The sequence below is a fragment of the Muntiacus reevesi genome, chromosome 2 (genome assembly GCF_963930625.1).
Source record: "Muntiacus reevesi chromosome 2, mMunRee1.1, whole genome shotgun sequence".
NCBI lineage: Eukaryota > Metazoa > Chordata > Mammalia > Artiodactyla > Cervidae > Muntiacus > Muntiacus reevesi.
Window position 1 is genome coordinate 167,725,892 of NC_089250.1, and position 12,596 is coordinate 167,738,487.

Genomic DNA, 12,596 nt, shown 5'->3' on the forward strand with positions numbered 1-12,596 from the left:
CATCTAATGTGTTCAGTTCCATGCTAAAAACACCATTAATCCAACATAAACAACAACCACTCTTTTAAGTCAAGAACTTAACAGTTGGTTTTCCCCCCTCGTCTAGCAAGATAACAGGGAGATGTTCCGCAGCGTTCGACACATGATCTACGACCTTATCGAGTGGCGGTCGCAGATTCTTTCTGGAACTCTGCCGCAGGATGAGCTCAAGGAATTGAAGAAGAAGGTCACTGCCAAAATTGATTATGGAAACAGGTTTGTTTGTTCAAAAGATGATTTCATGCTTACATTAACCGATATTATGGCATCACCGTAAACCTTTAAGAGACTAAAACCCTATCTTACGACAAACAAAATTTCTAACATCAATATAATGGCACAGTTTTCTTTCTTAAAAGGATGAGGTGTTTTCTATTGCATCCGGAGTTTTCTGAGTCATTGTTGAAACATACTCTCTTCAAGAAGATGGGGTAACCTGTCCCCATCACAGTGATTCCCGCAACAGGAAACTTTCCTTTCTGCTGACAGCATTCGACGCTGAGTCCAGACGTGAGGGTCCTTTGTGTAGTAACAGGCATCGGCCTTCTTTCTGTGGAATCCTGTGTTCTGAAAGTTGGGGGAGACCTCAAAGGCCACCTTAAAACTTCTCACCAGTGCAGGGCCACCGGGTTTGGCAAACAAAAATAAAGCCAGCAAGTCTTTTCTTTCTTTTCTCTGCCATCCTGTGTGCTGTTGAAGTTGCTCCTCACCATGTCTTCTCACAAGACTTTCAGGATCGGGTGACGCGTGGCCAATACACAAAAGCAGAATGGTCTCACTCCCCAGTGCATTCGAATGAAAACTGGTAATAAAATCAGGTAGAACTCCAAAAGAAGACCTTGGTGGAGACGCAAGCTGAGTTTCTAAGGAGCCTCCCGTTTGAGGTGGCAGACACGTTTATGCTGTGTCCGGGTCACTGGCTTCTTACCTTATCACCCTGAGGACATCACTGCTGTCTGAACAGCCGAGTATGTTTTATCGGGAAGCTGATTTTTCTCCATGTCTAAGAGGTTTTCTGCACCAGTGCTTTGGCTTAGTAGTTTTGTGAGGCCTTTAGGGAAAAAAAAAATCCAGCCCCCTAAATTTATACTTCTGATATAAAGATCATATAAGTGTTCTACCGGAGTAGGTTTCATGCAAAAGTTCCCTCTTATCGCAGGGCATCGCCCAGCTCTGCTTGAGTGCCCTTAGCAGTGGTGGGCTTACTCATCGAGGCGCGCGTTCCAGTGTTGGCACGCTCTTCTGCTGCACAGCCATCTCAGGCCTTCCAGGTTCTGTAACCAGAAGGAGGCTACGCCCTTTTCTACTGGACGACTATTTGTTCATATAATGCCAGAGCTGCAAGAAGCCTTAAAAAGTATGTGGTCACACGATCCCCAGATGCTGGTCTATATCAGACTCACTTGGAAAACTTTCAAAATGCTGGGACCCACTTCTTAAGATCCTGAATTCTCACGTCTGGAATGCTGACTGGAAATCCCTGTCTGTAAAAATAGACTTGGACCGTGATGGCCAGCAGATTGGGGAACTAGTGGTTCAGTCCAACCCCCTCATTTTACATGTTAGAATATAAAGCTCAGAAAATAGGACAGCTTCGCTCCGAGCCACTCAGCGCAGGGAAGTCCTGGAGAAAGGAAAGAAGCATTTTGTATAATCAGAATTATAACAATTCTGCTTTCTGGTAATTCAGACTTTCAAGTGTGAAAAGTTTCTAAAGGCTACTTTATCAGTAAGATGTAGTGTTTGGATTAACTACAGGAGAAGTTTTTTGTTTTTTTTTCCCCCAGAAAGCCAGAGACTTCTGGGTATAGGGTATTAGATGCTGTTGCAGTGAAACTCATTTCAGGACCACCTGCTTGAAAACTAAACTTCTGGAGCTTTGATTTTATTTCCTGTTGGAGTATCATGTTTTGAACTTATGTCCAGAAACCACCTGCTTAATTTGGCTGTGGGAAGCCACCAAAATACATTATGTCATGGAATAATCTAGTTAGGAAAGGAAGTATTTCCAAACGTGATTTACTACTTGGATAGGAAATGCAGGTCCTTACCAAGACAGATTTTTGTCCAAGAAACTCATATCCACCGTACACAAGTATAGTGCAGTGGTTCAGCACGACTCACGAAACTAAACCTGCTGACGTGTTATCAGACCCATCCACACAGAGCGTTCAGGTGTGTGACCTTCAGAGCAGAGAAGCAGGGGGTTAGTTCGTCTAAGTGGAGGCTTTTTTGCAAAGTCAGTTTGTCAACTCTTCGACTTGTAACTGTTAAAAGACATTGTCTAATTGAATTTATCTCTATTTCAAAAGATGTTTTCTTTTGTCTTATGGTTAAAAAAATAAAAAATTTGCTGCCGAGAGTTGGACCATAAAGAAGACTGAGCATTGAAGAGTTGCTGCCTTTGAACTGTGGCTCTGGAGAAGACGCTTGAGTCCCCTGGACTGCAAGAAGATCAAACAGGTCAATCCTAAAGGAAATCAACCCTGAATGTTTACTGCAAGGACTGATGCTGAAGCTGAAGTTCCAGTACTTTGGCCACCTGATGTGAAGAGCCGACTCACATCAGGAAAAGACCCTGATGCTGGAAGAGATTGAAGGCAGGAGGAGAAGGGAGTGACGGAGGATGAGATGGTTGGATGGGATCACCAACTCGATGGACATGAGTTTGAGCAAACTCTGGGAGATAGTGAAGGACAGGGAAGCCTGGCGCACTGCAGTCCATGGGGTCACAAAGAGTCAGACACAACTTAGTGAATGAACAACAATAGACTTTCAATAAAAAGAAAAATCCCAAAGGCAAAGTAACAGGCATCTGTGGTTAAGATCCTCGTGTCTTATTAAAAGAAAACCAGAACACACCACTGTTAGTAAAACTCTTGGTTTCTTACTTTATATAGTCACCTTTGCATATTCTTTAAATAAAATTGTGATAAAAACCACCTAACAGGAAATGGAGAGACTGTTGCCAAAAAACATTTCCAGATATAGGATGGACAGATTTATTAGCCAGATGCTGCCTGTGTATTAAGTTGGCCACTACATTTAGCCATCTGGCCAGAAAGTTTTCTTAACACTGCTGTGGATGACTTCCATATGTTCCATGTTGAAACAGTAGAACGTCTTTGTTGAAAATCTTCTGATAGGCTAATTAAGGGATTAGAACTGACTGTAGGTGGAAGGAAAGTAGTGCAATGGAACTTACCAGAGAAAGTGGTGAGTGTTTCTCTGCTTCAGCTTTTCCTCCCTCCCACCTCTCCCCAACCTCCAACTGTATATATATTTGGGCATATGGGTGTGCATGTGGCTGTGTGTACATACCACAAATGTATATACACACACACCCCCAGTATGTGCACAGCGTGTGTGCGCTTAACTGTCCATGTTGTTCATGTAGTAATTAGCAGCAGACGTTTCATTTGGGCTTTCTAGATCTGTGAATATGTCACTACAGGAATGGAAGTCACATTTGAGTAATTTTTTTTTTTAATCCCAAGGGCATACACTTTGAGTTAAAATGACAGTGACCTCTCAGAACTGTTTCCTGATACTGTGAGAGTGAACCTGACTTTTGATTTCATCTTGCTCAGTTGCTAGGACTGAAGTTTCTTGGTGAAGTTCTGAATTCTTCTTGTTCTAGAATCCTTGATTTGGACTTGGTGGTGAGAGATGAAGATGGGAACATTCTGGATCCAGAACTAACTAGCACGATTAGTCTTTTCAGAGCTCACGAAGTAGCTTCCAAACAAGTGGAGGAAAGATTGCAAGAAGAAAAAGTAAGTTCAGCTCTCTGTAACATGCCATTTACACCCAGGGTACGTTTTCTCAGTAACAATTTACAACATTAGTGAAACATCACCAGGGAAGCTCAGGATTACATTAGCTACACCATGAAAAGGCCCAGCTTCAGCATGTATTTCAGGCAGTGATGGATGGAAGGGAGCCCAGCGCCAAAACATGCTGCGGATGACCTGAAGGCTTTTCATCCCCTGAGCGGGGACAGGATTTTAATGACACTGACTTTGTGGTCTTAACCCATGGGCAACAGTACCCCATTCTGCATTTCGTCTTTGATAAGAGTAGGAGAGGTGTGTGTCTAAGCTTGATGAAGGCAGGGAACATGCATCTTACTGATCTTTTTCGTCTCCCATGGCCGTTAATGGCAACTTGTATGTAGTCAATACTCAGAACACAGTCGGCTGATTGAGTCATCCATTTATTCAGCAACTGCGGAACGTCTATGGTGCGCCAGGTCCTGAGGCCATAATGACGAATAACACAGAGATGCCCTCAGAGAGTTTGACCTGATGGGAGAATCAAAAATTGAATAAGCAACTGCACGTGTAATCTCCATTCTGACTGCACGTGTAATCTCCATTTTGATTGATTGATTGGGCCCCTAAATGTTTTGTATCTGAAGTAAATACTCGGTACAACTTCTCACGGTACTGGGATCATCGCCCCAGGCATATGCTTTTCATCGGGGCTCGTGCACTTGTTGACAACATCAAGGAAGACGCTGCATGAAGGGCTTTGCTGTGTTATTGCAACTGGTTCGCATGGTTTTCTGTTCTGCAGGGGATGAACAGAGCAAGCGTCAGCCATGAGTGTTGCTCATGTCACCTTTCTGTTCTCTTGTTTTGTTTCCACTGACAGTCTCAGAAGCAAAACATAGACATTAACAGACAAGCCAAGTTTGCCGCCACCCCTTCTCTGGCCTTGTTTGTTAACCTCAAAAACGTGGTCTGTAAAATAGGAGAAGATGCCGAGGTGCTCATGTCTCTCTACGACCCTGTGGAGTCCAAGTTCATCAGGTCAGTGACAGGCCCCTGTCCATTGTCACTGCTGGGAACGTGGCCTCAGAATCACCCCAAAGTCTTGTTTTCATGGGGAGTCCTTGGGGCGATCAGCTGGCCAGACTTCCCCCAAGCACCTGGAGTCTGGGCCAGAATCAGCTTTCTGGCAAGGACGTGGATATTTGATTGTAGAGTTGGAGTCCTGTAATGTTTTCAAAACCTGGCAACTGCATGACTGAGGACTGAAGTCCTGCTTCCTGTGCTGTCTTTATGGGATGCTTTGTTTGTGAGACCCCCTCCCCGCTCCGTATTGCTCTCATCCTAATGGTGCCTTTTCGAGCTTTGGTTCTCTGTGAATGTCATTTCTGGACTTTTGACCTACTATTATTTCTCCAAGGTGATTGGATGGGACACAGTGTCTAGATTGGTGCCTGCTGCATAAAGGCTGTCTGTCAGTGACTATGTGTTGAATAAAATATTGTGAATCCAGTCTCTGTCATTTCTCATGTCTCATGTTCTGTCTTTCCTAGTTCTTGTTTTTGTTCCTTGGTATAATTTTCTCTTTGTCCAGATGGAAAAAGTATGGTTTGGACTGTGTGTGAAGTAAGTGTGTGTGTGTGTGTGTGTGTGTGTATAAAGCTCCAGAATCTTCACTCATATTATTGAAAATTTAAGAACTTAGTATATGGCAGAAAACAGAACAAATTTCATTGTCACTTCTGATAAAGACTTTATTTCTTCTTGTCATAGGATTTAACATATATTTTTAGGTCATGTTTGGCTTATGACAGGCTTGAAAATCATCATGAAGTTTTACTTTGAATAAATGGTGAATTTGAGACTGTAGTCATTCCAAATGAACAAGTATGCTTTTAATAAAAAAACTTTTAACGTATACACACTACTCTGTATAAAGTACATGTACTTGGACCTACTGTATTGCACAGGGAACTATATTCCGTGTCTTATAATAAACTATAATGGAAGAGAATCTGAAAAAGAATTTATATACATATAACTGAATCGCTGTGCTTTACACCTGAAACGAACACAGCATTGTAAATTAATTTTAAAAAAATTGTTAAAAATATAATAAGAACTCTGAAATGCCATTTGCAGATAGGTCCTTTCGGGTTATAATCCTGGACATCCGAACTGAAAACCTCAGGGATTTTGTACTGGCAGACCTTGAGTGCTATGCTGTATGGAAATTACATGTATGTCAATGGCAGAGCTGCTCTATCTGATGTGATTGCTATTTCTGAACCCATACTGTTGTCTGCATAATGGACCTCCATGATGTTAATTAAAAGTCACTGAGGATGTACATTTGGTTCCCTGTTCTGTTTGGAAAATTAATTTGCTTTTATTTCCTTTTTTTTCCCAAGTGAAAACTACCTGGTTCGCTGGTCAAGTTCAGGATTGCCTAAAGACATAGACAGATTACATAATTTGCGAGCTGTTTTCACTGTAAGTGCATCCAGAGATGTTCATTTGAATTGCTCACCATTCTAATGACTATTTTTAATGACCCCTGTCTGACTTCTCACCGCCTTGGAGCCTGGGTCCTTGGGATGCCGGGCCTACTTGTTAATTTCCTGTAATAACTTAGCTGCCCAGAAACCTTCTGGGTCTCTAGTCACCCTTTGAGTCCCCACGACAGAGATGTATTACTCCATGATGTTGAGTATGTCTCTTAAACTTGGATCTTAAATTCATTTAATGCTGATTGACTTTTGTGATTCAGCTGCTCTTTGTCTTGTGAATCACTTATTAAAATGCTAAAAACTGGTTGGAAGAGAAGAGTGGCAATCTATCTCTCTACTGTCTGTTGCAATTGAACCTGCCTTGAATAGTGCTTCTCCACAGTAATTTATGGAAATTAATATTTCCAGGACCTGGGAAGCAAAGACCTGAAAAGGGAGAAGATCAGTTTTGTGTGCCAGATCGTTCGCGTGGGCCGCATGGAGCTGAGGGATAACAACACACGGAAGCTGACCTCGGGCCTGCGACGGCCTTTCGGGGTGGCCGGTAATCCATTTCCTTCCTCTTCCCGAAGGCTCTCGAGATCAGCACCTCCGCTCTGAATACGAGCTGCTGTTGAATACGGGGCCGTGTGGGCCGCGGGCTGCTTGATGTATAAGCTTGACTGTTGGAGAGAAGAAGCATCTGTTTGTTCTTCTCTGTGTGGGTTCACGTCAACACGCGGCTTGGGGTCTTTGTCCCACCAGCTTCGGGTGCAAATCCTGTCTTTGATAGGACAGTGGACCCCGCTTCCTGGCGGAGACCCTGACCCACATGCCCCACATACTCGTCCTGGAGGGAAGCTAGTTGAGGAGGGTTGCGGTGTTTCTGACTTGGTGATGGATTGATTTAGGAATGAGTCTGCACAGAATTGGACAAGAAAATGGCAACCCACTCCAGTGTTCTTGCCTGGAGAATCCCAGGGACGGAGGAGCCTGGTGGGCTGCCGTCTTTGGGGTCGCCCAGAGTCGGACACGACTGACGCGACTTAGCAGCAGCAGCAGCAACTGCACAGAATGGTCCAAGTGATGAAGAGGCTGAAGGAGAAGCGCAGAGAACAGAGCTCTCTTCACGTAGGGGCTCTTTTTCTCTGGTGATGATGCAGGAAAAGGGAGAAATGGGTCGTCTCTGTGGAAGGACAGGGAAGTGTCCCTGGGACGTCCTTGTTAGCTGACCTCTCAGTGTCACTCTCATTTTTCACAATTTGGGAAACGATGTTCCCGCACGATTAGGTGGCTGCCGTTCACTGCACGGCCTTCTATTTCTCGTCCTTTTTGTGATTCTTGGGGTTTATATACATACGTGAGAAAAACTCTTCCTTTCTGATACATCGCTGGATTTCTTGTTTCAGCGGCAATGGAGGGGTTCTTTACCTGCATCACCAGGAAGCTCAGGGCTTTCATTATTATGATGAGTTTTGTTTTGGCCTCTTTTAAGGGCTTCCCCAGTGGCTCAGCAGTAAAGAATCCACCTGCAATGCAGGGGACCAGGAGACTCGGGTTCAATCCCTGGGTCGGGAAGACCCCCTGGAGGTGGTAATGGTAGCCCACTCAAGCATCCTCGCCTGGAGAATCTCATGGACTGAGGAGCCTGGCAGGCTACAGCCTGTAGGGTCGCAAAGAATTGGACAGGACTGAAGCGACTTGAGCACACATGCGCGGCTCCCTTTAAACAGATTTTTTAGAGCAGTTTTAGGTTCAGAGCCTAAGTGCCCAGTGGGATGAGGTGGGGAGCGGGCAAGTGATCTCTTACCTCCCACCTTCAGCCCAGAGGGGTGGCTCTCCTGAGCTGTGGGCTGCTGTGTTTCTATAGATGCTACGTAAGGACCTGAGCATTCTGCTTATGTATTTCCCAACTTGCTGCTCGTATCTCCACTCCGAGAGGAAGGGAGTAAATGTCATCGTGCAGTGTGGTCATGGTACATTTTGGGCACAAGAGGTACATATTTTAAGGCAGTGATTCTCAGTCCTAAGTGTATTTCTCATGTACACTTAGACACTCATATACACAGTCCAGGGAGCTGTTAAAACATATTCTTGCCTAAGTACCCTGTGCCTGTCCTTGAACTTGGATCTTTGTGTCTCTTCTGACTGTTTGCAGAGGATGAGCCCCTGCAGACAGTTGCTGTGCATCTTGGCCACCTGGATGCTCAGTGCCAGGTTGCCGTGAGCAGTCTGTGGGGAGGCGTCACTCTGAGCCGACCCGGCCCTTTGCCCCAGCCTCGTGCTTCTCATCACTTCTCATCGTGCCTGCCCGGCTTCCTGCCTTTGCTGTCCCTCCTCCATCAGCAGCATCCTGACGTCCCCCTCCTTCTGCCCCTGCATCCTGGGATGTCATATTTCTGGGCTGTTCAGGTTCTCCTCCATCACACACCTATGGTGACTAGATATGGCTGGACGCTTGGCTTCCTTATGGCGGACCCTCATACCTGAAAATAGAAATACTTGGGCTCTCGGATTGGGGGTGATGCCCCCAAGTCCTTTACTTCTTCTTTTGACAGCAGGAACCTTGAATGCTCAAAGTCCCAACCACAGCAAGACCAGTGAGGGAAGGACATGGTGATGGGCAATTTCAATGCCTTCTCTGCTGGGTTCTGGGCTGGGAGAGCCCCAAAGGGACTGTCAGTCCTAGAAAGTAGCAGAACTAAGGATGCTTTCAATTTACGGGTGCTCAGACCAAGGGTGTGTTTCTTGCTAACATGCTGCCTTCTTGCCAGTAGTTGCTGGGCCCCTAGACATGTCCAAGGCTAGAGACTAGGGAGCTTTGAGGAGAAAGCTGGACCATCGGGGGGCCTCCTAGTTGGCTGGTGAGATGAGCCCCATGGTAGCAGAGAGAGGTCTGTGGATGCAGGAAGGTAGCTTACTGCAGACTGGGCTGTGGGAGACGACCTCCTGGGTACAGACTCACTCGTTTTGGCCCATATAGAGCTGGTTGTCTGAGCTGCTGCTGCAGATGCCAAAAGACTGATCGGACTTGGGCTCAGACAATCGCTGTATGTGATGGTTCGGACCTGGCGGTCAAGATGTGGTCTTGGGCATAGGAGCATCTTAACATTAGATGGGATGCTTCTGTTCCCCCTGCAGAGCACTTTTCCCATTTTTGGGTGGAAGGGGAGTGGTAGGGATGAAAATTGCCCATTTTTAGTATTTAGTTGTATGTCATTAGGGAAGGGATTTTGCACAGTGAGATACCTGGGACTTGTTGCTCACTTACCTGCAGTCAGGTAAGGAGGCTGAGCAGAGACGGAGCCTGTGTCCAGCACCCTGGGCTGTTCATGGGGTTCTTCACTGTGTTGGTCTGAGCTGGGGCTTTGGAGATATTCTAGCCACCAGATTTTGGGCGAATTCGTCTTTGAGTCTAGGTTCTTCAACTGTAGAGGAGGTAAGTGTGAGGATTAGATGTCAAGTGTTCTTGAAACACTGTCCACAGATGCCAGCACAAGGTGGCTAAACCGTCGCCACGTTATGACTGCTTCCTTATTCGGGGGCCGGGAGACTGACATGAGGCTGCAGAACGGTGCTGCCCAGAGTGGTCACCCTGCCCTAGGTGGCTCTTTGGGCATAAATGCATGAAATCAAAGTAAAAATTCAGTCCCTCCATCACACTTGTCATGTTTCACATGCCGCTTGTGATAGAACATTTCAATTTGGACTTCCCTGGTGGTCCAGTGGTTAAGAATCTGCCTGTCAGTGCAGGGGACGCAGATTTGATCCCTGGTCTGGGAAGATCCCACATGCTGTGGAGCAGCTAAGCCCATGAGCCACAAGTACTGAGCCCCTGCTTCACCATAAGGGGAGCCGACGCAGTGAGAAGCCAGAGCACCGCAGCTAGAGAGCAGCCTCGCTTACTGCAACTGGCGAAGGCCTGCAGGCATCGGTGACGACCCAGCACAGCCGAAAATAAAATAAAGAAATCAATAAGTAAAGAAAAATAGAGTATTTCCTCATCTCACGAAGTTCTGTTGCAGGAAAGAAGCTTAATTGGTGCCAGTTGGTTAATAGAGGAATTTGTTAAATGGAGCTTTGCTCTTTAAGCCCCAACCCTATTTGGGCAGGTTGGGTGACTTAATTGGTCTTTCAAATGTGGAAATGCTTTAAACTTGAATATAGAAAAAAAATTCCACTGGTCAGTTCATGCTTTTTGGTCAGGAGACATTCTGAAGTTCTTTTGTTTGTTTTCTGTAATGGCAACCTTTAAGCACAACCATCTCTTTTTTTCTTGTCTCCAGTGATGGATGTAACGGACATAATAAATGGAAAAGTAGATGATGAAGACAAACAGCACTTCATTCCCTTTCAGCCGTAAGTATGGGACAAACCAAGTGCTTAACCCCATAGAATATGGAAAATGTATGTTTGTAATAGTTATTTTTACAATTCAGTTTATAAATTCAGCACGAATAGGAATTGATTATTTTATAATAACGAGACGTCTTAGTCTTTTAGTGCAGGGCATTTTTGCAGCCATGAGAAACCTGGGTCAAAGGTCATGGTCTTGAAGTAGAAGGTTTTACGTGTGATCCCAGACTTGGCTTATCACGTAGGACATGCAGAGTTACAGTTCCTCTCTGGACGTGAACATCTCCTTACATACGGATGAACTGAAAGTATTCACATTTTCAAAATACAGTACTTCAAAGTCATCACCATAAGTTGCTGTCTTCCAAATAAAAAACCAAACAAAATAAGACTGAATTCTTTTGTAAAGCGAGAAAGAATCCTTGTAATTTTTCTGTCCCTGGGTTGCTTCAAGTGGATGCTGCCTGTGCTTGCCGTGTTTAGAGTTTATGTAGTTCTAACCCGAAGTCTGTCGAGAGGTGTGGTGAGCTTGGAAAGCACTCCGGGGAGCTTCATTAAATTGACTCTCCGATTTGAAGGCAGTTTCCGTGGAAAAGGTTGAAAGAATTGGTGTTATTTCCCGGGAGATTAAAGCCAGAGAGGGCACTTGGATAATGGTCTGTAGTCCCTTCAAGGGCACTTCTCCGCCTCACACGAGGTGGGGAGAGAGGAGGAGGAATTAGAGCGGTTTAGGTTAATTGCAAGAGGCGGCTTCCTCCTGGCGGTGTGAAACCTTAGAGGAGCAAATGATAAATCGAGTTAGAGTGACCTGTCATGGTGCCCTGCGTTCTTGTCTTTTCTCCTCATTCCTGGTTTCTACCTGATTCCGGGCTTGAGAGAAATTTTATTTTAGGCAGTTTGGGTTGTTTTCAGGTGTGACCAAGGGAGTTTGGAGGCCCGTGACGCTGGTGGGTGGTGGGAGGAATCCTGTCCTGGGAGGTGGGGTGGGAGGGCAGGAGGCAGGAGGTGGTTTCCCTTTGCTTCCTGTCTTTGCACGACGGACCATGCTCTTAGTCCCAGGCTGGAGAAGCACATGCAGGCAGGTGATCTGTTTAGACAGCATCCCCAGGCATGGCTCAGTAGAAATTTAGAATAACAGAAAACCATCAATGTGCTCTAAATTGGGGTTCACATTTGTGTATTTCACCCCCACAACTGGAGGCAAAGGTTTGTTGTGGCTTCATTGGTTTGGAGCTATTCTTCTATGCAACACTAACCACTAGCTACATGTAGCCGTGTGAATTCATGAAAATTAACTGAAATCACTTATTTCCTGCCTCCATCACAGTGGTCCCATCTAAAACCTTCAGGACCATAAGTGGCTAGTGGCTGCCAGATTGGTCAGTGCCGATGGAGAACGTTCCTCTCATCATGGAATGTTCTGTTGGGTGGTGATATTAATACTTTGGAATCACAGCCAGTGATGAGAGTTACAGAGGGAGCTTGGTTCTACAGAATCTGGAAGTTGGTTTAGTAAACAAGGGGAACATCATCCTGGAATATGAGTTGATATCGTGGTAATAAATAAAGCACACCAGTATGAAATGATAATAAGTTGCCCATGAGAAAAAAAGTGCAGCCCAGTACTGTTTAGAATCCTGTTTAGATATTAGACCTCAGAGTTTCTTCACGTCCAAATGAACCACTGTGTTAAAATTACCTGTTCCCTATTAGTGTCTTATGGGAAAAGTCAAAGAAAAATTTTGTTTTGAGTTATGGTTTGAAAAGTGAGGGGGTTATCAGTTTTAGACTCACTAATCTAAATTTTACTGGGACATGTTATGACCTCCTTGAGATGGCAGGTTGCTGCCATCTTTTTCTGCCTTGTAGTGAAATGTCCACTTTAAAAAAACTACATGTTCAACTCGCATTGTAGTTTGTGACTTGCTCCATTAAAGGA

General features: G+C 45.0%; 1 protein-coding gene across 2 annotated transcripts in view; it reads left to right on the top strand.

Annotated features, from left to right (window-relative positions):
- Positions 1–12,596, top strand: part of DOCK1 (dedicator of cytokinesis 1) — a 545,628-nt gene that overhangs the window by 73,354 nt on the left and 459,678 nt on the right. For both annotated transcript variants that reach the window (XM_065923534.1, XM_065923535.1), the window contains exons 6-11: positions 107–255; positions 3,680–3,815; positions 4,696–4,853; positions 6,224–6,305; positions 6,731–6,866; positions 10,588–10,660. In XM_065923534.1, coding sequence (XP_065779606.1) covers positions 107–255; positions 3,680–3,815; positions 4,696–4,853; positions 6,224–6,305; positions 6,731–6,866; positions 10,588–10,660 — 734 coding nt within the window. The remainder of the gene's footprint in view (positions 1–106; positions 256–3,679; positions 3,816–4,695; positions 4,854–6,223; positions 6,306–6,730; positions 6,867–10,587; positions 10,661–12,596) is intronic.